At 39.3% G+C, this 27,125-nt stretch overlaps 1 protein-coding gene across 1 annotated transcript in view; it reads right to left on the reverse strand.

Moving 5' to 3' along the window:
* Window positions 1-26,969, reverse strand: part of LOC105684531 (protein kibra) — a 41,825-nt gene extending 14,856 nt beyond the window's left edge. Inside the window, exons 1-3 of the mRNA XM_048656102.1 lie at window positions 25,725-26,969; window positions 13,986-14,095; window positions 13,613-13,707 (exon numbers count right to left, since the gene is read on the reverse strand). Of these exons, the coding sequence (XP_048512059.1) occupies window positions 13,613-13,707; window positions 13,986-14,095; window positions 25,725-25,852 (333 nt within the window). The 5' untranslated portion in view covers window positions 25,853-26,969. The remainder of the gene's footprint in view (window positions 1-13,612; window positions 13,708-13,985; window positions 14,096-25,724) is intronic.
* Between the last annotated feature and the right edge of the window lie 156 nt (window positions 26,970-27,125).

The raw sequence follows: 27,125 nt of genomic DNA on the forward strand, positions 1-27,125 counted from the left end.
TAAAAGATAGACGCTGGCGTTACGTTATACACGAATCGAATCCGGTGGACGTGAATTAACACTTCGCGTTTTTTTTCTATTTTTTCTTTTTTTTTTTCGCTTTTTTTTTCATGATACGTGTAATCGATCATCGAACGCTTTTTTTCAAGAGATTTGATGCTCCGATAGATGGTCACAACATGATACCGCCGTGTTCACGGTGTCGGTAAATAGGAGATTGAAAAAAATCAAAACGATTCGTTGGAATGTCCTCAACGGTCTGTTAACAAGAAAATTGTTAACAAAAAAGAAAAGAAAGAAAAGAAAAAAGAAAAAATTAAATAATCATGATTTCTTTCAACGTTGATTATAATTTGCATTCGAGTTCAATCGGAATATGAAAGATGATGCGATGAGTTTTATATATTCCCGACGATTTTTCTTTGGGTCTTACGGAGGGATATAGGGAGTCCTCCTTGTCGTGAAGCCAGAGGCTGACGCTGAGGAAAGGAATTTCTTTGGTCGGACAGCTGCCGAGTTGCCGAACAAAAGCCGGAGGGATATAAAAGAAGGATTTTTCGACGCGCACGTGGCCTCAGCTGGAATACGAGGGGTTGGAGTTGGAGAACCGGGAACGAAGACACGCGACGTCAACCCCCACCATTTTTAAAATATATTCCTAATGTTACGCTCGCGCGGTCTAAGCCGAATAAAACGATATTCGCATTTCGGAAACAAACAAAAATTTTCACTTCGTTCGCGAATTGAAAAATTCGATATTTCCCCCAAAGATGTGTATGAAAAAAAGGAAGAAACAACTAAATTTTAACGTCTCTTTTCTTCTCGTCTCTCACCGTTGGCCGTTGTTTCTAAAAACTTTTTTTACCCTCTTTTATTTTGCAGTTTGCACCGCATCTGCTACCAAGCTGAAAACGTGACGCAAATGGTTCAAAATCGCACGAGACTTTGCCAGGAGGCCGTCGTTATTAAAACGTATACACGCGTAGGAATCTAAAAATAATTAACGTTTCGAAGTATCACGTACTGCCGCTATATTCGGACCCCCAATAATCAATAATAGCCAATGTGCGAAGCGCGTGGTTAATCGATAGTTATACCTAAAGTTTCACCGAAGCTCGCGGTGTATTTCATCCCCAAAGAAATGTAAGAAAAAAAGAACAGAAAAAAAAACAACAATTTTCTCTGTAATAAAAGAAACGAAACAACGAAAAAGAAATGAGAAATATCGAGAAGAGATAAAAATTTGTTTTTGCCCTCTTCCACCGGAGACGATTCGGATTGACTAACCAGATGGTGAAAATAAAAAGGAAAAATAAAAAAGAAGGCAATCATCCGAAAAGTGAGGATATTTTCGCTCACGCCACTTTGCAAATGTCTCCGGTTCTGTCCTTCGGAGAAATTCAGGCAATTCCGAAGACGATAATAACAAATCTCCGGGTGCGCGCAGAATTTCTGCCGGTACCTTCCACCGTATAATATACGACGCACAAAATTGCGTGGTTTTAAATCTATCGCTAGATTGTTTCCCCCCCCTCTTTCGACGGTTATTAAAAGCACGCAAGGTGTTTTAAGGTCATAAACCGTGTCCGGAAGTTAACGAAGTACCATACTACACCAGCTAGTACTTTTCCGGTTCAGAGATCTTCGCATACCACACAGTCACCGGACAATAGTTGACCATTTACGTTTCACTTCGACCAACCGAATGGGCCCCCTCGCCTAGTCGACGCGCTTTCCGACAGGATGCGCCACTCTTATAGGTAAAGAAAAAAAAAAAAAAAACATTGGCCGCTTGATTTTGTATCACAAAAACGTGAGGGAACCAAGTAAACCCCCCTCCTCCCCTCAAAAAAATAAAAAGAAAAGAAATAATTTATACATCCAAGTTCAATTGGTAAGAAAAGAGCAGAAAAAAAAACCGTCTATGAGTCAGAATGAATTTATCTGGTGTTCGACACGGAGACGTAATGATACGAATGAAATTTTCGATCGTTTATAAAGATAAGCTTGAAAAATTCGTACGATCAACGATGAGATTAGTTGTAACGCGCGATAAATGAATTTTGAAGTAAAAAAAATTCAAAAGAAACAATCCGACCGCGTGACTACACGCTTCATGCAGATTAACTTCTCCGAATCTTCTTTGGAACATTAGCTGCTCGTACGGTATAAGATATTTGAAATGAACAAGAAGCGATGCAATTGATTATTTATCGATGTGTATAAAAGCCTCGAACGTGTAATAATTTTTGCCGCTATCTTTTCTTTTTATTTTTTCTCCAGATAGCCCATCGGCATCGAAGCAACGAACGCAGAATAAAGTAATGTACCAAGAGTCAGAATCCGACGTCGTTCGACGCTGGCGCCATCAACGCAATTATCATAAACGCCGGAGCAAAAATATTCCGACGCGATTAATTTTGGAATGAAGCTAGGAATGCCGGTGCTCGCTCCGAGCGTACGAAACATACATAATATAGCTGACGCTTGAATCGACGTATTCCCAAGAGAGTCGTGTGAGAACCGCGCGTAATAATAATCGATGATAAATATAGGAAAGTGTTCAGGTATACCGGCCATCCATCCGATCCGACGATTTTCTAATCGCGGTTCAATTCAGCGTCGATATTCAACAACTATCCCAACTTATCCCAACTTATTCGTATGACGATTCCGCATTACCGCACGAATAATTTTTTTAGATTCATTTTTGATTCAATCGATCGCTTCAATTTTCGGCAAAACTCTTTCGATCGATGCACATTTATTACGAGTACGTATTTTGTACGTTAAGAGGAAAGCCAAAATTTTAGAAAACCCGTAACAATAGGAGGCAGGACGTAGATTTCTAGGCAGTTTATTCTTTGTTTTAGATAAGCGTTTATATTTACAAAACGATATCACGTATTGTAAGTCGCACGACTTTCGATGCGCGGTATCCGAGAGGGTGTCTCCCGCGTGCATTCCATTCTATAAATGACGACGTGTATTATAGTATGAATGAAAAACAAATATTAAGTTATACGTAGGATACAGATATATACGAGCACACACCTACGATATTTATATATACGTAGTAGACCGATAAAAGTCAACGCGCAAGAGACTTGTGCCGGCATTCAGCAAATGGATGTTATAAAAGTTCGTTATAATATAACGTGAGAATAAGTGTCAAAACAAGACGTCTATTTGACGAAAGCGAACGTTACAATAATAATAACGATAACAATTTCACACGAATCAAACGATCAAATTCTCTGCCTAGAATTACGATTAGATTATACATTTTATTTCACAAAGATTCGACGCGCTAAGCAGAAACTTTGATATTCCGCGAATCGATTCTCTACACCGCGATGTGGTATGAGAAGAATCTTTAAGGAAATGCCAGGAGGAGCGAACCTCTGGTACTTCCTCGTAAAGGTTTACTCTAATTTCCAATATATACGTCGTAACGTTCCCAGAACTTTTTCAACAAATTTTTTCCCTTCCTGCCATAATCATACAGATATAAAACGCGAAAAACCGGGGCCTGTATATCTCTACAAATTATCCTCAAATTACAACCTGTGAGGACGATTCTTTTCAAAGGGGTTTCTGTATTTCTGTCTTCGAGAAAAACCGAAAAGAAACCAAACAAACAAAAAGATGAACGACTGACAAACTTTTGTCAAAAGATTCGTGGATCCGATTACTCAGATATAGTTTCCTTTCATTTCGTTAAATTTACCCAATCGAAGCTGCGATTATGAATCAACTTTTAATTTTGCGTGGCATGAAAACGTTTCACATAAATTCTACACACACACACACACACACACGTGTCACTCTCTGCGGTGATATTTTCCGTTTATGAATAAGTGCACGTATGCATACACTATATATATATATATATACGCGTGTTCGTACCGTCGAATTATAATAATTTGATTTGATTAGTCACCGTATAGTTTTATTGCCGGCTTCCTTCGAGATGGTTATACACAGATGTATGTAGGTACTACGAGAGTACTACAACCGTATATAGTTTGTTTTCTCCTGCAGCTATATATCGTATGAATGTAGAATACACGTACAGCCGTATTCTAAGCAAGTGTTTTAGAACCGGCCCACGACAATCTTAAACGAACTGTTAAGCTCGATTACCGAGAGTCTAGAAGAATATGGGGTCAGCGGATATTAAGGAATGCGTATAGTTATACCTACGACACGTACCTGACTCTTGACCCTTTCAACCGATCGTTTTTAACGACCGGATACGCCGACGGTCCCTCACATATGCTAGGTATGCGGTACAAGTATTTTGTACGTGTATACGCGCGCTCATTATATCCATATACGTTATACCAGTACGGGGGATTAGCGATACGCATAAAAGTGCCTCGAATCCTGAACGTCACGCGTTATTAAAATTCCCGCTCAATCGTCATCGAGGAATTTTATGTAAACCCACCTACGTAACGAAGAAAAAATTCCGAAGAACAGAAAAAAAAAAAAGGCCCCAGTCAGAAAATATCGATCCAACGATTTCGTGAAACTTGATAAGGAAAATTTTTCGAAAAATTTCAATTGTGGGAATATTTATAATTTGCAACTGACGGGATTTGCGGGGCAAATATGTGTATATATATGTGTACGTGTAATAAACGTGAATAAATTGCGCAGCGCGCGAGTTAATTTCGAGTGGGTATTAATAAATGAAGAGACGACCGCGAGCGGTTTAGAATTTTCCGTCGGGGGGGGGTAGGGACAATCGAGAAGAAAATTCTTGGGAAACGATCTAGCGAGAATATTTTATTATCGATCGAGCAAATCAGGAGGAATGTCAAGCTCCGTTGTAGTACGTAAAAAAAGAACAAGATTAAGTGGCTTCTGATTATCACGCGAGCGATTGGCTAATTATAAAGAGAAGAAATCCATCCATTCATATTTGGCATTATGATCCTCGGATTATACGGCTTATTTGCTCGATAATATTCACAGCTACGGCACGTACGCATATTTCTGTAATCTATACCCCAAATCGCCCGAATTTTTCCAATTTTTGATACGAGCGAATAACTCGAAGCAAAAAAGAAACAAATGTACCAGCGGATGATCGGTTACGTATACCCGTAGAAAATAAGCAACAGCGCTGATCATTTTCCGAAACGCAAAGTTGACAATGCAATGTTTCTCGGTATGGTGCATTTGATAAATTGAAACTATGAATACAACCATCAACTACTATAAATCGTGTAGTTCCTCATCATCATCCGAACAATGGAATAAGATACGTAGAAATATCTATATACATAGGGTATATCCGATCGCAGCCTCTATGGTGCGACGTTATCTTTTGATCCGATTGTACGTAAATATCGCACTTATATTGTACAACGATAATTAATTGTTCCCAATCATCGTTGTATATGGAATGAAAATTTCATTGCAGATAAAATGAAATTCCAACGCGATAATATTCGAAGATAACGTTCGACCTTTCGATAATTCAACCATTATCATCATCATCACCGTGGGTATAACACTTCGCACTTAACATCGGCAATCAGATATCACCGCCACATCAAACGTACGATCAACGACGATTACACAATTGTACAATCGACCGAAAATACTCACTACGAAAAAATCTCCGTAGTCTCTCCGTACGCTGTCTCTGTTAAGTAGAACGGGGGAAAAAGGAGGAAAAATTAGCCGCGGATTGAGCAATTCATTTTTTCCGTCCAAGGAATATCGCCGCACGATATTATGACGTGTGATTTCGTCCACGATCGATGCGATACCATCTCGAAATTAATATTAGCATAATTTTTGGAATAATGTGTACCGCTGCGGGTTCGATATTAATATACCTAGATTTATACGCCGGGATACACGTCTCGGTCCGTTGTGTTGAACGCGCGCGTCTAAGACAAAAAGCGAGAGAAGAAAATGAGATGACAAAAAGCGGAGGGGAAAAAAAGTAAGGAGCGAGAAAAAAGTAATCATCTTCTCTCGTCCCCGGACAGCCGGACAGAAATCACGAATTTCATCTGGCATTTGGCCAGTGGTCAGTTCGCGTAGATGTCACGTGTCAATTATTTCTGCTCCGAAATATATAGATTTGAAACCCTCTCTCTCTCTCTCTCTCTCCGCAGAAACACCTGGACGGGTAATTAAATCCGTTTGACTTCGAGCTACCTACGTCTCCCATCTTTTGTGAGAAAAGAAGATGAACAAAAAAAAAAAAAGAAGAACGAAAAGAGAATTCGCCGTTTGATTTGTTTTTCATTTTTCAATTTCACGAATCTTCGCATCTAATAATATTATACAGACTAGTGTACGTGTGAAATAGACTCTCGAAGAAATAAAAAAATTCGCGTTCAAGAATCTGTCGATCGTCCGGATTTTGGCAATTATGTTTTCAAGGGTGGCGAAAGAAAATTCACCGATAGCCTTTCGTTGGGATAAATTTCCTTTTTTCCACAATTTTTCAAGGTGCATGGGATATTGGACTTTCGATGAAACTAAAAAAAACAAAATAACCAAACTACGCATAGGGCACGATAAGAAATGAATTTTTTAGATTTCCAAATCAGGAGTGTCGTACATGTAGTTATGGTGTGAGGTTAATCTTACGACACGGTCAGTGGATTATTTTTAGAGATCTATCGGAATTTCGAATGATTTTTCAGGTACTCGCATCAACTTTTACAGCATCGCCGCTTCGAGTGTCAAGCATTCATTTCCGTAATCCGTAATCTCGTCGATTCGGCGGGAATTCCAACTGCACCCGAGTAAATCATCCCCTTTGAGCCAAATTTAAAAATTGCAACGACGTCCTCATAGCCGAAGTTTGATAAAAGTATGTAGAAAAAAATTGGCGACTCGACGAAACGTTCAGCAAGCAAAATCCAGACCAACAAAATTACGCGTAGAAACCATAGGGGTAAAATTTTCAACAAAATTCAAGTATTTATGTGGACAATTTTTACCGCGTATCACGGACCCGTGTACGTGGACTCGATTTTACGATCTATGGTACGTACATACGTGCGTTATAACCTTATAAAACGATGTAACAATACGCTTATGTATAAAAGATTTATATAGGTACATAAGGTACGTATATATATATATATATATATAAAATAATATACATGCGTTATACGCGTTCACAAGAGACGCGTGCATGCGTAGGTTCCCCCTGGAGATGCCAGGAGAGTTCGTCGCCCCGCCAGGGAAATGATTCCAAGCGTCGTTCCCAGTCCTCTTCTCCGCAGGTCCCGCTTATATACACGTGTATATGTATCTTGTGAGTGCGTATATATTATACACGCGTACATAACACATACGTATACACAAGTAAATACGTTTGCGCGATAATCAATGCCGATCAAAAGATCGGACTTAAACTAGAAATCGTCGCGCGTATAACTTCTCGTGTATACATATATCTTGTCAATTCCAGATTTATAAAGCCTCTCGATTGACACGTGTGCGTAGACAGTCGAGTACGTGTAGAAGTGCGTTGCATATTACGGAATGGAGAGAAAAAAAAAAAAAAAAAAGATAAGAAGAAGTCGGCTGCGGAGCGACCAGGAAGAATCGTAAAAATTGCCCGTGGAAATAAAATAGAATCGTGCCGATGCCCGCTGCCGTACAAGAATTACCTCATCGCACTTTCGACCCACATGAAACACCCATGCATTATCATTTCGCACCTATTCCACAGCTCGGATCTCCCGATGTAGATTGAAATTCCACATTTTTTGTACCGGCTTTTTAACTCTCGCTTAATTTTACAGCGATATTGAATCCCTGCGCTACGCAGACGAGCGACGAACGATTGAAAGGCATCGACGATCGAAGTCGAGGGGTGAACGAAGAAAATGGGAAAAAAAGAAAACTGGGAAAAATGAATTACGGTGGTAATAATAAGTCAGAAACAATTCGATCTAACGACGTAACGTGCGTATATCCTATGCGTATTAATACTACGAAGGAACGCGGTAAGTGAGCGCGAGTATAAGTCGAGATAAAAAAAGATAGAAGAAGAAGACGACGAAGAAGAAGACTGGTCGCGCTGAGCATCCTCGTAAGACCCCGGAGCTCTTGGTGAACCGCCGGGGGCCCGATATACGAGCGTAAGACCGGTGGCCACTATGCGCCAAAAGGGGTTGAGGTGGAGGGAGCGTAAGAAGGAGAAGGCCCAAGGGCCCGCGCGCATCTCCTCTCCGCGATGCATCAAAAGGAGAGAAGAAGAAGAAGAAGAAGAACGCGAGAGGAGGAAGGGGAATATCGAGAAGGACCCAACGGTGCCGTCGGAGAGGAGGGGGTAGCCCGCCCGCGAGAGGACCCAGAATAGACGATGGAGTGGGGGGGGGGCAGAGAGAGAGGGAGAGAAAAGCGAGGGATAAGGCAAGAAGGAGTCCGAAGAGGAGAGTGAAGAGAGGAGAGACACAACATTCCAATCTCCCGTGGTTAGCCTGCCAAGTCACCGCGCCCGGACTACTCTCCGCCGTGCACGCCACTCGCGTCGTTGTCGTGATCCTTTGGACAGATCCGCCGCAGCCATTTCACAAAGCTCAACTCACAATCAGCTCAACTCAACTCTTTTCCCTCCTACGTCTCTCTCTCTCTCTCTTTCTCTCTCTCGCCCTCTCCCTCTCTCTCTCTCTCGCCTCTCTCTTTTCTTTTTTACCTCAGTGGCACTCGCGCGGAGTTGTCAGTTAAACTCTTATACTCGGATAGGGTCGACCGTAAGATCGTCGCAGGACGACGAAGCAGCTCTCACCTCAACCCGGAGACTCGGACAACACCGAAGATGGAATCTCTCCGAGTCTCCGAAGAGGATACGATACGATACGATGCGATACGGTGGGATGTGATGTGATGCCGTCCCGTCCCGTCCCGTCCCGTCTCATCTCATCTCATCCAGCACCACCGTCAGCCCTAACAGCTTTCGAATAATTTCAAACTCACTCATACGCGTTACGCACACCCGCAACGGCTAACGCGTACAACACGAGTATGTCATACGTAATTTGGATATTAAAAACGGCGTCAGATAACGTTTTCATTTTTCGCTTATATTATAGATATATTAGCAGCGAGAGAAATTTTTCTGTTTTTCTGTTTTTTATTTTATTTTTTTTCTGATCCTAAAATAACGTTTGGAAATTTTTATTTCAGCGTCGAACTGGTTAAAGACGTACGCAGATCGATTCTAGAATCGATTATTTCTTCCAGTGTAGTATAAAAATAGCGCAGAACAGCTCTGAGAAGAAGTTGAGTTCATAGAACTCGATATAAAACATCTTGATACAATAAAGGCAATGCTTCTTGTCCCGATAAGAAACCAGATGCTGATTCCATCCTATTATGTTATCGCATTATTTGCAATCGGTAGTGGTACCGATCGCTGAATAATATTGCACAATTAGATTAAACAGATGTCATATACCGACGATCTTGGATTGAAAAAAAATATCTAATTTTGCCGAGATTCTCCTCGTCGAATTTCATTTCTTTCGAGTTAATTGAAATGGATCGTTGAAATAAACCGAAACTATATCGAAATAGACGTGGTCGTAGTCGTCATTATTATTATTATATAGTTATGACGTTACAAACCGCACGGTATTACACGTATAGAAATTTATTTCGGTGTTTCAAACTAATGCACTTTTCGTGCCTCGGCTATAGTTGAGAACTAACTAAGAGGAAACACCTGTGGCTAGATGGGCAGGTACTTAGCGTTTACATCGTTGTTGGCATCGTTCTTGGAGCTTAGAACTTGTAATCATTTGTCGGCTCCAATTTTAGACGTACAACATATATTACCAACATCGTCGCGCGTACACGCTCTGCAGTAATGTACAACAAACGAGAAGAAAAAGAAAGAAATCAAAAAAAAAAAAGATACCCCAACAATTCAAGAAAAATGAAATTTTTCTTCAACGAGATATCACATAGTAGGATTGAAAGATAATTTTTTTTTTTTCTCATCCAAAATGACGATGTGATTGAATTTTTTTTTACGCATATATGTATATAACGTACATTATTCTCGATATATGTACGTGTAAAAAGAGTGCAGAGTCGGTAAACGTGTTGTGAAGAAAAGAGAGAGAAAAAAAAACACGAAAGAGAAAAAAATGGGGGTTTGGAAGGTATGTCACGTTTTACGTATATACGTACCTATATACTTCTTAAAAAACGCACGCGTGTACGTACGTACGTACATACGTACATATATATATATGGACGTGGCGCGTTGGAATATATGCGCTCGCGAGCGCAGAGCTGCTGGGATTTCGAGTGTGTTAGTGCCAGGTGGGCCAGGGTTCGATACTTAATTTCAAGAGCTAAAAATAGACACTTGACCACGATACAAGCGTTACTCGCTTACACTGGAACGTGGAGTTATCGATCAAGCTGTATAGAATTTCCTCTTTCCGTCACGCGCAACGAGAGCTGTATACCTTATGTGTACGTATAAACATGAATAAAAAGGGTCCAAGAAATCCGGGACGCGTCGATAAACTATTTATCTAAATTTATTTTTAACTCATCTGCTTCTCCTTTTTTAGTTTCTTTTTTATTTTTTCCATCAATGATCGGACTCATCGAGTTGTCGTGGAAAGCACGCATTGTGCGCGCTCGACTCGCAATCAATTTTTTCCCCAATTATTCAAGATTCATTCGTGTGGATTTTCTGCACGGAAAATTCTCTGTAGAACGCGTCGTACGAAAATTTCAAATTTTCAGTGTAGTCTTGGCAAAAATAGTTTGGTCCCGACGTTGAGTTAAATTCGCTATAGGTATATTGCAGTAACAAGAATAACTGAGGACGGAGTAAAATAACAAATTCTATACGGTTCATCTCATTTTCTCAATTTCATATCCACTTGGTCCTTTTTTTTTTTTTCAATTTCATCTGTTAGGGTCAAAGAAATCGTCGCTCGTCCATCGTGTGAGGATCACGCGGAAACGTAATGAAATTGATTTTATATAAAATCATTAAATCCTCACAGTTTTATATTAAAAAAAAAAAAAAATTACTTTACTTGTACATATATATTTTACAACAAGGATAATAACTATACGACAACGGTAAAATAAAAATACATTTTAATTAACATTCTCTCAGTTCGTATCTCGTTAAAGCATACCTTCGAGACAAAATATTTGTGGTATTTGAAAAATGTAACAATCGAGCCAAAAATTCTTTGCGTTCAAAATCTCAAGAATTCTTGGCTGGCGCGTACTCCGGAGTTAGTGAGCCAAAGAGGCAACGGAGGCAGAAGGTAAGAAGACGAAGAAGACGAAGAAGAATAAGAAAAAGAAGAAGAAGAAGAAGAAACTACGTACAGCAGTAGTTCCTAGACACGGCGTGGGCTGTTGGCCGAGACCGAAACGGCGACGAGATTCGTAAGATTTTCGTTACAAGGAATCTCGCAACTATTCATTAAATATATGTATATATATGTGTAAATAGTATATTATACCAACCGACTGGACCTACACGACGATAAGCCTCGACGGACGCATTTTTCTTTCAAGCAGTAAATACCCTGCCAAAGAATTTTTATTTTTCAAAAAAACTATTTCACAGGGCCAAAAAATCTTTCAAATCCTGATTTAACCACTCGTTACAACGCTATCCAATTATTTGTCTCGAGTATACATTCGTTGTACAATTAAAACTTCATTCATTCCAATTTTTATCGCAAATCATATGAAACGATAATTTTAACTCAGGGCAAAATAAACATAATTCCTGATTTTCGTTCAATTGACATTAAAGAAAAATGAAAATAATAAAACGTGCATCTTATTCAAATTCGCTTTTGCTAAATATTTATTTTTCCGACGAGAATTTCACACACCTAGATCGGCTGTATAAAATGTTCACGTTAAGAAATAATGCGGGGAAAAATTTGTAAATATTTTTTTTAACAGCTACGGGGGTTATGACCGCGACTATACAGATTTGATTAAGCTCGTAGTGCTCCGTATACTATGTGTAACATACACGCCGCAAGGTATGTAAGTACTACACATCATACGCATACGGTAGGCGCATGTAAAAAAAAAAAAACAAAAAAAAAAGGAATAAAAATGAAATAAATAATAAATAGATAAAAACGAGGCTCGCGGGTTAGAAGGCGAGGAGTATAGGTAATTTTCTAATGTTGGCTTTACAACTGGTACTCTATAGCCCCCGATTTCGTGTGTATAATACTTTATAATCGATATAGCGTTATAACCAGTGCACGAGCGAGACGGATATATTATACGATCGTCCCAGAGTCTATTTTTAACTCGCTTCGAGATAAATTGAATGATCGAAAAGCTCTCCTCTCTCTGGAAAGAGATGAAGAAAACGTTCCAGCGAACGAACGAACGAACGAACCAACCAACGAACGAACCAACGAACGAACGAACGAAGTCCTGCAACGCACGCCACGCACACGCATTTTTTTTTTGTTTTTTTTTCTTTATTTCCTTCCTCTCTCTTTTTCTCTCCTTTTTCTCTCGCCCCGAGCCTCGAGCTAAGAGTGCCGGGTTCGAGGCTGAGGACGAACGGTGGGGACCATTTGCATCGGAATGCAAGTTCCTCACCGATACCATAAGAGTATTTATAGTTTATACGTATATACCGTAGGTAAATATGTGTATGCATTATATACACGCACGTATATATATTCACACAAGTTTTATATAGAGGACGTAAAACTATCGTACATCGAGACTCACTTTGAACATATTCCCGGGTATGGACGGTCTTGTACTGTATATATGTATTGGAATATATACCCGAGAAAATTACCATCCCGTTTCAAGTTGAATCGAGCAACAGGTTGACGGAGAAAAAATGTCGAACGCGAAGAAGAAATTGGAAAAAAAAAAAAAAGAAAAGAAATCGAACTGGATAAAATGAAATAAATGAATGGAAAATAGAATGAGAGAGCGTCGTCACATGCGACGCACGAAAGTTGTTGGTCTTGATTTCCGTAGATAATAATTTAACGTATGTGCTACCTATATAGTTAATAACGCACGACGCATCATTTATCGCCTCATTTCCGACCCGAGGGTGTTCGGAATGACCGGAAGTGACATGATTTCCCACGGGACGGCTTCCTGCCTTCCTTCCATCGCTGCTATAACCTTCTCCGTTTTTTTTTTTTTCTCTTTTTCCTTCCTTTCTACCCATCCTCCTACTTCTCTTAACGACGCGACGCTCGGACTTCGTCATATTGTCCATACGGAATAATCGGGGATCGAGCCCGAGCGAGCGGAAGCAGCTGAACCTGCCGATCACCGCGTCGCCGCATCTTCGAAAGAATCTTTTATTTTCAAACGCGAGAAACTCCGCGTCGAACGCGAACAATTTCACGCTCATTGTTCGCAACGATACTTTTCACCTCTGTGCGAAATATTAATTTTCATACAGGTACAATACGATCCGAGGAAAGTTTTGAAAATATTTTTTCCCCTTTGCGGAAGGAAGTGGTCGATAAAATTCCATTCGCCACCGTACGATTTCATCGAGATTAGGGTACGCCGTAGATTTAATATCGACGATAGACAGACTAGAGTTTGACGAATGAAAACTTACCTCCAGTACGTCTTGGGCCGTCTGAAGATATTCCCTGAGCATCGCCTCCTGAATGGCACGCCACTCGAGCCTGGGGTCTTCGAGTTGAGTGGTTTCTAAAAAAATGATATTTGAGAAACGTGAAAAATTTCGGGAGCTCGGAATCGGAATCGGAATTGAATATGATAATGTAATTACGATCGGAATAACGCTTCGCAGCGTTTGTTATTCGGCGCGAGTTTTTTTCGATTCGTGAAAAACAAAGTTATAATTCTTCAAACCTTGAATAACCCGCTCCGGCTCGCGCATAACGCGCTCGATGAAATCAGAGATTACTTTCGAACGGGAAAAGCAACGATTTAAATTAAATAATAATAAATTAATATGCACTCACGGTTAACGTGATTGATGTAGTAAGCTCCCACGTGCTTATCGTAAGCTTCTTCCCAGCCGAGTGGAAGTTCATTGCCGATGCAGTCCGCGAACGTTTGTGGCTTGGTGAACCTGTAATCACGCATTTCAAAAATCAAATAAATGAAATAACAAAAACTCCGAATAAATCGTCGTCGAAAAATTTTTCCCCAAAATCTGAATACATCTTTTTTTTTTTTTTTTTGCTTTATTCGCACGCAACACCACCGCACCATTTTCATTTTTCTTCGACTATCGCGATTACGAGTGATATTTCCTACTGCACCTCGACTCGCGTCACACACCGCGTACTTCCGAACGCATTTCCTACAAATTAATAAGTCTAATCACGCGCCTAACACTGGACGTGAGCGACCGAAGTTATACAAATACATGTATACGCGTACGTTTGTATGTAAAAATAAAAATATCTACGTACACACGTATAACGTGAGTACCTAATGTTTACCAATACCGAGGGAATGGAATGCGACGAGGTTCCGCAGCGTCGCCGTTCAAAGGATCACTCGTTTCCGGGCCCCCCCCCCCCCCCCCCCCCCTACCGATGCGTTCGAGTCGGCTTATCCTTTCAACCGCGGGAATAATTGATAAAGAAAAATAATGGAATGAAACGAAATGAAAAACGGAAGCCTAGGAAGCTATTGACGATCTTTTAAAAACCGTTGTCATACACGGTATAAGGTAACATCCGACGATAACTTATTTCAGGATCGATTAATAAATTGATCGTTTTATCTGTTGGCGCGCGTTACAAACGCGAATAATGAGGTTGGATGCAAGGATTATCGAGCGTGCGGATAATATCGTAGTTCGAGGTTGGGTTAGGTGAGGTTGGGATCGGATCATTCGGTTTATTGGATAGTATCGGCGCGGTAGGCAGGAACCGCGGCCGCGGCATTTTCGCCTTGACATTCCGTCGCATATTATACTGTGGGCCACCGCTCAATATACATAATGCGAGAATCGAGTGTTACGAAGAACGTGCGAAGGTTGCAATGTAAATGTATATTACACACCGCTGCACAGCTGGCAAATATCTTCAACCGAAGCGCTTCGTCCTTGTCGCAGATCTTCGCGAATTGCGATCGTTAAAGGGATAACGATTTGCTTAGCTAACGATTACATATAATGTACATATGTACATTTATTTATATCCTATATATCTGCGGCTAACTTATCGCACACAGAGCCGAGAGCGAGCAATTATCGTCTCTATCGACGAACGTTCGGTATTGAATAAAAGAAAAGATATAGTAAATCAAAAAGGAAATCAACTCACGTATGAGTGTCTGACACATATTTTTCGTATGACTGTTAAAATTTACGCTCATATAGTAATTACTCACCGACGCGCTACGTAATCATATATGTATGTATATGTATGAAATTCTCAAAGTAATTCAGAATGAATAACTTGACTTTCTGGTTTTTTTTTTTAAAAAGTGCGATCTTTAGGTATAAGTTGGGTACGTGTTGTCGGTATTGTTCACTCGCTAAACAGCTTCTATTAAATATGTAAATACAATATCCATACGTGGCATTTATATATACTCATGTACTTTGAACGGTTACGTAAAATTAACAAAAAAGAAAAAGAAAAAAAAAACTCGTCGCAGTAAAAGACGGGGAAAAACGAAGAAGAAAAGAATTTATGCTGTTACAATATTGTCTCTGTGAAAATATGTTTGTTCTCCTTTTTTATTTTTTCAATTACTTATTTCTGTTTCACCGTAAAATCACCTGTGCCGTAACTCGCTAGGAAAACTTGTCGATTAGCCACCTCCGAAGATCGCTCAAATTTTTCATTCGTCATCTGATTGCAATTTTACTAAATTTTCTCACGCAGGTACGCGTGTGTACGAGAAAATTTTAATTTATCTTCCGACGCGACGAGCTATATAAAATATATGCGTACGTATATGTATATTTATACGGTGTTTTTACTCATTTTTATTCAATGAGTTGTGCGCGGGGACAGCGTTAATTTTCTTAACTTGACACGCAGTGTTTTACATCGAAACGTATGTGCATACGTCTGTGCAGCCTGCCGTCCGACAACGAGAACGAGAAGGACGACGACAACGCGACGACGATTTTGAATTCTGACCCTACATTCCTACGTGATAACGTCATCGAAGAACACGCGATCTCTGTTTGTACGAAGACAAACATCGAATAACCGAATTTTTTTTTTCTCTCTCTCAGTTCCCGACCAAACTCAATTCATCCTTTTCACTTATATGTACGCACGTTGAGTCAGTCGTGACATATCTTTCCTCTGTTATAACTCGAGTCATGGAGGAAAATAAAAAAAAGAAACTTGAGGAATTTTCTAAAATATATAGTAAGTCCACCGGAAAGGCGTATCCTTTTAGAAAAGTAAATTAATCTCTCGCCGCAAACGAAATTCCGGAACGCAACGTTATGTCAACGTTACGTGTACCTATTTTTAGAATTTTATTCCGAGTTAATTTTCGGGAATTAATTTAATCGTAAATTTAAGAACATCAAAACTCGATTGAGTTAACAATTAATACTCGATCGGGTATACGTCTCGCAGTCGTGGAGAGATTTTTTTTTTTTTTAATCCATAATCAAAGTTTGTCGTTCTTTTATTCAATAACTCCATTATATATTATTCCTTTTTTCTGTATCTTAAGTTACTAAAATAGGAATACTATTGTAAGAAAAATTGTAAACGGATATACAGGTATAACGTAACAATATCGAATGTACATTGGATTTTATACAGTCCCGCGGCAATAGGAGGTATTTGGTGAATGAATTAGTCAGCCTATATAACGCCTACTACGTCAGATAGAATTATAGATGTGTAATACAGGTAAGAGACTGACGTAGTTTCAGGTTAATGAATGATCGACGTACGTGTAGTAATTTAAGTGTATTATATCGAGTGAGCGTAAACGAAGAAGTATCTCATTATCAGTTCTACGATTATTTCTATGTAATTGCGGATTGAAAGCTCGTCACGGATACGACACACGATACATCATTATTCTAACCATTGACGCATTCACCCCGATCTCGAATGCACCCGCGCGACACACCTGATTAGCATAAGCTCGTAACGACGCGACGATAACAGAAAATATGTTGCTATTATTACTAGTTACTTGAAATGAATGGTTTTTTTATTGTAATTTTTCTTTCATTCTTCAATCATCCCATATATCTCTATTCTATTTTACTGTGAATGCGAGGAAAACATTGAATCGTCAATTGCGTTCAAAAGGGGCGTTGTTTCTTTATCGAAGCGACGAACGATTGCACATAAAATACGCTAATAATGCAGCGAAAAATTAATTGTCACTGCAGTTGAAATTCGGCTCACTTCATGACATTTTTTTTTTCAACTTTGAAAATTTTTAACAACATCGGCCATCCCGTTATCGACGATTCATTCAACTCTGCAGTACGAAAGACTTTGAAAATCCTTTCAGGAAATTTTCCAAAATAAATTGCTTCTTCTAAAAAAAAAAAAAAAAAAAAAAATTAAATTGATCTAGATAAATCATTGAGGTCATTATTGTACATTTACATGGGAATAATGTCAAGAGGTTCGTCTATATACGATCGGAGCTGTTTCGGATCTCTACAGTTCTCGATATAATCTTGCGACGTCTGGAAAACGTTATGATGTTATTACACTGAAATAACGTCGAGTCGAGTAATCGGGGATGTCGGAGTATCCCCATGCATGATATATTCAGAGATACAATAGAAAAATAGATGAATAAGAGAAGAAAAAAATTCTGTAACAAAAATATACTCCAATTTATGCTATGACGCCTGAGTAAAATTTTTTGTATTTGAAAAGAATTTTAACCGAGCAATTAGATTTTTGCGTTGATACAGGCTCTTTTTTATAGCCTTAATATTTTTCTTCTTATTTTTCTCTGATAACCATAAAAAAAAAATTTTGGGCGTAATTTATTTTCAAGGATCCGAAAATGAAACCAGACACCCTGTATATAATAATATAGTGGCAAAAGTTAACAGTAAGCAGTAGCAGTGGCACAAATATATATTTTATATATACGTATGTATATAGATATAAGAACTTCTGTCCATGTTCATATAGTACCTTATATATACCCACGGTTTTATAAACTGGTAGGACAGGAATGCGAGTGAAACTTGCGAGCTGCATTCCTCGGAAGTAATACAGCGTCAAGTTCCAGGTTACGTTCTGCAGTTTGTGAATTTTAAATAATTCGTGCGTTCGTGATAATGATGATAATAAAACGGCGAATTTAGAAACAGCTCGAAAATTTATTACATTCGTCTCACGCGTATATACCCCCTACACTGGTATAATATTCGCGAGAAAGTTGAAAAAGAAATTCAAGCACCCTTGAAAATCTGGAAGAGTTAACTTTTTTCATTTCTCCAAAGTAAGTTCAATCCCATCAGCTGTTGACACGGCGCGATATATTTAAAAAAAAATAATTGATTCGCGATACATTCAACTAAGAAATGAGATGCCCAGGTGTTTTCGCGCTCACATATTTCTGGATTTCCTTCGCGATTCCATCCGTTTTTCAACGGGACTGAAATTTTTACGACGGCGCAACGCAGGTACCGGACTATCGAAAAATCGTGGGTTACGCCCCTCTGCTTCTCGACTCTCGATATTACATGTATATAACTATAGTATACACGATGTACTGTACCAACGAACTAAGCTAGAAAGAAACACGTTCACTTGACCGACTACTGACCCAGTATTTTCTGTCGCGTGTAGTATACTATACTTATAGCAAGTCGAGTTACATACGGGGCATTCTGTGCCAATTCGACCTGCCTCTGACCCTCGACCTTTCGTATTGGGCCAGTGATTTGTTACATAAGATATAGTTCCGACTTTCAGAGGCAGACAATTTTTCTCTTTCTTCTCCCGATTTGTTACTTTTCGTTGGTTGATTTCTGTCAAAAATTCTCAAAAACGATGAAACAAATTTGGAAAAACCGAGATGGTAATTTTTTCTTCCTCTCTGATCCTCGATAAGCTTATTTCGTGTAAAAGATAATTCCACGGTGATTGAACCATAATTAAAATTCCAGAACTCTTGTTTGATTTGACTAATTTCTTCTTGCAACGTATCGGGTACTTTCTTTTTTTTCTCTCCGACTTGCTTGCGTTTCGGAATACGTAGGTACTTGCGTACATAACGTAACTTCGGTGAGAAAAATAATTCTCGGTACCAACCGAGATATAGAGTCGGTGCTGTGCGTGCCGCAAGCTGCAGGTTCCGGTTCGTTGCAAATCAAATATTAACTTATACGCACCGTTGTGCGCGTAACATATGTTCACGAATAATTATAAAAAAAAAAAAAATGAAAAAAAATAATACAATCCACACGAAGTGGGTGTGTGTCAGAGGTATCGAAGCATTCGACCGGCAAAATTAAGTCCCGAAAACTGGTTGAACAGCGGTCGGATTTGCGTCAAGTGTTTCCCAAATTCATCACAGACCCGAAAAAAAAAGATAATTTCGATATCGTTGAAAAGCGCACTCGGTATGAATGGCTTCTGCCTATCCTACGATCTATATGCTTATATACATTAATGCACTTAATGCACGATCTACTATGGTTCAATCCGCGATGTAATAGCAGTCTACGTTCGGATCGTAGGCTGTGGTATACCTATAGAAATTAAATTCTAGTCGCGGTGGACATTCACCGACTCGGAGCAGGAGTAGCAGCGTCAGGTGTATTCGAACACACTTCGAAATCTCTTTTAGAATGTAAAGTGAGAAAAGTGAATTAAATATGTTTTACACATGCACGGATTGAAGTGGCTGCGCGAGATTCACATTTAAAAAATCTCCGCTGTTTTTTTTTTCTTTTTTTACTTTTCTCTACATCCGATGGTCTTCGATCCGATTCAGAATCTTCGGGATCGATCCATCGGTTTTTTGGCTCAACTTATATTTTGTATTGTCTTTCATACTTTCGACTCGATCATCATCGATTCGTGTCGGCGATAAATATGTATAACGTACCACATCGTGTATACCTGTGTACTTGTACATGTATCTCGCACCTGTATCTACAAGCGAATAAATTCTCGCACGTATAGCACGATCGATTGGCAAAGTTATTTTCATTCTCGAATCAAGGGCTTACTCATCTCTACTAACAATTCTGTAACAAGTGAATCGAAGAAATGAAGAATTACTTACGATTAAAGTCGCGCTTACGTTACACGGATTTAGAAATTTTTATTAAAACTTTGACCGTTCCAATGTCCAGTTTTCATTTCCATTGATAGACCAAATCGTACGACGGACTGGGACTCGCGATGACTGATATCCTCAGTTACAACGTGCGGCACGTGGTAGCCGCGATGTGTACAGTAGTAAGTAATGCACCGAGTGTATACATATAACTCGGCGAACGCACAGTCACGCCGTGAGAATGTATCAAATTTCCAAGTTTGGGACACATTCTTTTGACCGTAATTTGTGTCAGGGACTTCTCTCGCTCGATTCTTGAAGTGCGCATACGATATTATAAGTCATACCCGCTACAGCTGATACATAATTATCCCGAGTTCACTTTACGACTTTGCACCCATACCCGTTAACTTATTGTGATACATTCGAACAATAAATTGACGCAATATCGTATTCTTATACCTTTGAAACTCACGCGAAAAAGCGTACGCGTTAATTAGACATGTACAACGGATTTTCAGTATTCGCTTTCAAATCTTTCACCACTGTACAGACGATAGTAGGTATCATCTGGTACTCTGCCAAGATTCTTACACGCAAATCCATTTGTGGAACATACCTATATATACATATATATATATTTATAATATCATTCGATGTGTGTACTTATACATATGTATCTCGATTTTCCGTAATAAGAATTCCAACAAACTTTCGCTTTTAGAATTCCAAGGATTTTTTTTTCCCCCCCTCCGTGTGACACGTAAGAATTTCATTATTCTTCAGCCTCTGCGTATGAAAAGCTTCGCACCGCCGAAGTTGAAAAATCAAGAAAATAACAAATTCGGTTTCGATTCGCAAAAATTCGCGACAATTATTTTCACGGACGCGTGAAGACGACCCGGGCTAGACTGGATGTGAATTTTTGTATTTTTATACTTCGGAACAGAAGAAAGTAGCACGATAAAAATCCCGAGCCGTCTGGTTGGTGTAGACTGTTAAGCATCTGCCAGCCATCTGTGTTTAGAAAAATCAGGTACATTCCAGAGGCTGAACCGCGATCCCAAATGTTTACAGTTTACGAATTCCTTCGCGGGTTTCTTTGGTGTGCGTGGAAAAATGCAGTGAAATTTTCAACGTACAGTCCTACCGTACGGATATACACTTTCGAATAAACATGACACTTCTCTTATATCGGGGTGGTAAAATTTGCGAAACATCGAATGAAATTCTCGTTCGGTATGTGCAACGAAATCTGTGCACAACAAACACCGGTTCTTCAACTTTTTGCACGATCTATTTGTAACAGAAATTCAAGAATATTGGCGATCCAAATTTCGCAAATCTGATCAAATAAAATACGACGAGGACTTCGAATATGATCCGCGATGAAAGAGACGGAGATTCGGACGCAGTAATGAATTCGAATGGTTAAAAGAGGAGAAGAAAAAAATTACTCCATGACCTCAAGATAATATTACCTGTGTCTCGGGGTAAACGTCATCGCGTTATAATAACCGTACGTTGAAACTTGAAACCTAAAAGTTAATGGCGGTTAGGTACTCGAAGAGTAATTAAACGTTATCTGAAATTCTTGAACTTCGGTACACAGGAGCCTCCCCTTTTACAGGGTATGTAACTCACAGGTACGTACTCATACTCCTGGACCGATTTACTGACATCGAGGAATGTTATCTCTTCCACCCCTTCCACCCCTTTCCCCCTTCCCCTTTCCCAGTCATGCCCAACGAACGGAGGAGTACCGCGAGGCGTCGTTCTCCGAGAATATATTAAACGTCCGTTTATTTTTAGAAGCGGCACCCACACGGTTTCCAAGCATTCGGCCCCATGGGTTGATGCTGCCGAGGCATTTCGGTATCGTACACCATAAGAGAACTATATATATATAACCGAAGGGTGGAAGGGGGTAGGAGGTGGAGGAGAGATACACGAATATATTCGTGCGGTTAAGGTATGCTGGTATGTATCTTCGAACGGTCGCGGCACCATCTGGCGGCAAAATCTATTATTAGAATTCTTCTGAGCATTCGCATCTTGCCGGGAGGACTTTTTAAAGCGTTGAGAAAAGTGGGGGATCAATGGAATGCGTATTTCCCCCGTAACTACCAACATTCCATACCTGAGATTCTCTTTATTTGCCATCGTTAGACATCAACTGCCAAAAAATTTTTACCCCCTGTCCCAACTCTTTCTCAAAACAGTCGAGATACGAACCGAAAAAATGAATCTTTAGATTCTCTTGGGTTTCGTTTTTTTATCTTTTTTTTTTTATATCATCACATCCTTTCTCTACGAATTGAGATAATAATGGTGCGGATGATCGCCGATGTTCGTGATGAGAACTTGGGGACGATAAAATATTAAGCTGAACGAGAGGTCAATATTTTCTCTTCTGCTCTTTCTTTTCAATTAATTGCTCCTGTTTTCGCGTATAAATGGATATAAACTTTTATGACTTTAATAAACACACACATATCGTACGAAGCTACGCAGATATCTAATTTAATCCAGTTCAGATTAAATCGGACAAAAATTTCCTTCCTAGGATTAAACACATATACTGTTAATTAAAAATTCGCAGCTTTACGAGTCAGTTAGGGAAAAAATATTTAGAGAATCAATAATAAACACGTCTTCGGATACGAGACAAGATATGGACGAGAGGCAGGAGAAAAAATATTTGAAAAAGGTAAATGAAAAAAAAATAAAAAATAATAATTTAAAAAAAAAAAAAAACCGGCAAAAGGAACACGAGAAACACGGTACGTTCGATAAAATACGTGAGATGAAGAAGCAGCAGCATAGGTTATAATGTAATATACGGAGATTTTGTAACGGTCATGGGCAAACGTCTGTATAGTATAATTTAAAAGCAATTTGGTTCGAGTTCATCCGTCTGCAGCGGGCAGTCCGTTCATCACCTAGATAATTCGACCCCCCCTCCCCCCGATGGGTGTAAAAAATATCGTTCGATATGCAGCAGTATTATGAATATTGTAACATGTATTATGATCTCTTTTTTCTCTTCCAATCCTGCAGTGTTTCTAATCGATTGGCTAATGAGAAAAATAGTCACTGGGAACGAAAAGGAATGAAGAAAAATTGAAGAAAAAAACCGGAAAAATTATTGATACGTGTCTCTAACGCGAGGCTTTAATTAGAGATCAAACCATATCGCCGAAGTAATAACCCGTTCCGTTTCGCCTTTGAGAAAAATAGACAGTAGATATATTTCTGTTACATTATAATTATTTGAGCGATGGAAATTTCTAAAATATACACACCATATGTGCGGCATGTTGTGTGTGTGTGGAAGTCAGCGCATGGAGGATCGTAAATTGTGATTTAATTTAATTTTATTTAATTTCATTAACATTTTCATATATTTATTTTTTCCCGATGATGACGACGACACTGCCACTGACAGCTTACAAATTGGGTAACAAAAGACGTCCGCGGGGTGCCAAGAGAGACGGAGAAAAGAGAGGAAGGAACGGAAAAAAGACCGGGGGACCAAGAAGCTGGAGGGACGAAAGGAGAGATGCAAGAATCCGTTTTAGACGTCCCTCTAAAAGCCTTCCAAACTATTTTTGCCAACCACCTCAGTAAATACCGCATGTATACCATATGCTAACATATATACATATACGTGTATCCATATATGTATACACATTATACATATGGCGTATAGATGCAGTCGGTAGTTCCAGGAACTGAGGTCAAATTTCCGTGAATGCAAATGCCAAACGTGCATGGTAGGTATAAGAAATGTATATACAAGTATGTATATGTATACATGTATAATATATAATATATGCCTGATGCTGACACCTACATGCACACGAGTGTGAATTACGTAACAGGAATCTTCGTATTAAGTATGTGTTTATATCTCCTCACCCTACAGGTATATAGATACATACTCGATTTTATGTAACAACCAACGAGTATCGTGTAAGAAATAACATCGCTTTTTTTTTTTATCCAGAAGAAACGTCTGAGATTATGGAATTATTTTCAAAGAAATTATTATTTTCGGACATATTTATCGCTCGCGGATTATGGTTATAATTTTATCAAGTGAATAGGAAGATTTTTTCGAAAATAAATTTGTCTCTAGTTTCGCCATACTGGTATACTATATTGTATAATAACGATCGGTTATACCGTGCAACTAACAAGGACGCAGAGAGCGTGTTATATCGTTGGGTTAAAGAATGCGCGCATCGAAAGACGTTTTCTCCAATTCTAAACCATTGCCAAAATCATCATAATCATCATTATCGTCATAGTCGTCGTTGAGCGACAAGGAATTACGATCGACTAGGTAGGTATGTATATTCGACTGCTAATCGAGGAACCTGTTCACAATTTTACACATTCCTTAGGCCTTTTTTTTCTTTCTCATTTCGATAAGTCCCTTTTTGCCTGCTGGAAATCTTAACTAATGAATCTCTAAAACCTAGCCTTGATTCGGTGATTTGCATTTTGTTGTGGAAGCTTATAAAACCCGTAAGTTCTTTTCTGATCGGAAGATTTAAACAACATGTACGATACGAGTGGAGAACACCGCGAAATGAGACCCCTGATCGGCCTTGAAACACTTGACGAAACCTATGTCGAATTAAATCGGTACAAATTCTTCGATTCCAGATTCGGTGAGAAAATTCAAATTTCCGATCTTATTTCGAGCACTGTTTGAATTTCGTTTCGAACACGTCTTTCAAAAACTACAGCAATTGAAGGAAATGTGCTCGATCATCTCTGATATCAAATCCTGAAGACTAACTTCTCATCCCGATAAACCGGCTAACCGGGGCTGCAATAACCAGGTCGAGTTTCTCGCCTAGATCTAAAATAAAGTATGTACGAAAGATCATCTCGACTTTGTATCAAAGAATTTGGTTTTGAGCAGATTTTTCGTTTCTGCTTCGCATCTGTTCCCGTGGAAAGAGGATCGGCTCGCAGTGTTTGTTCTCCGTGAAAACCGAAAACCGTACCTTCGATTATTATTCGATTCCGTGCGATAAAGTAAACTGAAACTTGATTTGATTTCAAGTTAAGTTAAGAGAGTAAAGAAGTAAGAATTGTGCGGCCCTGTTGCATGGAATGCGGGCGCGGCGCGCGTGTGTGAGCGAGCCGAGGTAACGTAAAACGTACGCACCAACACTTACAAGCTGCACGCCTCACTCGGGACTTCGCATCAGCATCACCAACGAGGAGGGACCAACGAACCAACCGACGAAGAAGTTTTAAGAAGTATGAGGAACGTAGCCGATACCCGAGAGTCAAAAGGATTCGGTTGTTCTAAGGGAATAAATACGAAAAACCGAGGGACGAAAAGATCGTTAGCTATGCGGGGTGGTTTAGGTTGTTATGTAGGATTTACGCCATTCATCCACATAGACGAATGTTTCGTATAGATACGGTGTGAGAGAAAGAAGTAAAAGAGAAAAAGAAGGTATACACAATCGTACCTGTCCCTCGGATCAATCCAAGTAGTCTTTCGGGTATTATGATCGATGAAATAGACTTTCCCATCAAAGTCTCTGGCGACATCCCAGCCGTCCGGAAGCGGTATCTCCCCATTTCTTCTCCTTGGCATATTTCACTAAGCTCTAAATCCATCCAAAGGTATCACCAACTGGTATCACACACACGTTAAAACACTAGCTACTCGAGCGCCGCCATCTTGAATACCTCATTATCATCAGCGGGAGTGACGTCACGCCGACCCGACGACCAATCCCGGGTCTTCAGTTGCCTTGAGAGCGGAATGCGAGTATTGACATAGTCGTCGTTAAAACACACGGATACCTTCGTCCTCTTATTTTTATTTTTTTATTATAATTTTACGTCCTTCTTTTTCTCCGACTTTCTTTAATTTCAGAATATATTATCTATATTTTTAATTAATATAAAATCAAATTACCACCTAATATATTCGCACCAAATGTTATTTTCAAGTTTAGTTTTTTAGTTTTCCATGTGTATATCCCATTCAACCGGTAGCCTTACGACACTTCGAATAGTTTTCAAATTATTTTAATGACGAACGAGAAAAGAGAAATGAAACCACTCACTTATTTTATCAATGATAAAACACGTAATACACTTTTGTACACTGTTGTTTTTTACATTTAATAAAATTTAAATTCACTTAGTAGTCGCATCTACCGTCCTCCCCCCCCCCCCCCCCCTGTACATGTACCACGGTGAATCTTAATCTATGTTCGATAATACCACAAATATTTTGTTTATTTATTTGACACGATTAACGGAATTTATTATTGTCGTCGTTGCAGTTATTGTTATAATTGTTGATGATATTATTATTGGATTTTTAAAACATTTAATCCTCTTCCTTCTTTCATAACTTCATGAAGATGCAGATAGTCGTTGTTTCTTTTTTAAATTCTTCGTCAGTTGATGGTTGTTTTATTTGTTTTTTATCACACGAAACTTTGCGGCAACTTTTAAATCCAAAATCAAATGGAACGAAAAAAAGAGGTTAAGATGAGAATCTATATATACCTGTACAGGTATATGTAATAAAAGTGTAGCGAGAGTGTAAAACCGGGCTTTGGAAATAAAAAAAGCAAGGTGGACACGCGACCGTCTTGCTATCTCTAGCTCTTGCTACCTAGGAGCATGTTGAGAGTTTGAGACATGCCTGGAGCCTCGCAGCGCTCATGCGGTCCGAGGTTCGGAATTCATCCCCACCAGTCAGGGGGGAATCGGTACGCAAACTCCACGACTTGCGAGAGTAAAGGAGCCAAAGCAAAGCATAGCACAGCATAGCATAGGCACAATGCGCTTTCTGCTGCCTTTCGTGTCTCTGACCGCTGAGCACGAATCTCAGCGGGGAAAGCCGAACG

The sequence above is a fragment of the Athalia rosae genome, chromosome 5, assembly GCF_917208135.1.
Source record: "Athalia rosae chromosome 5, iyAthRosa1.1, whole genome shotgun sequence".
NCBI lineage: Eukaryota > Metazoa > Arthropoda > Insecta > Hymenoptera > Athaliidae > Athalia > Athalia rosae.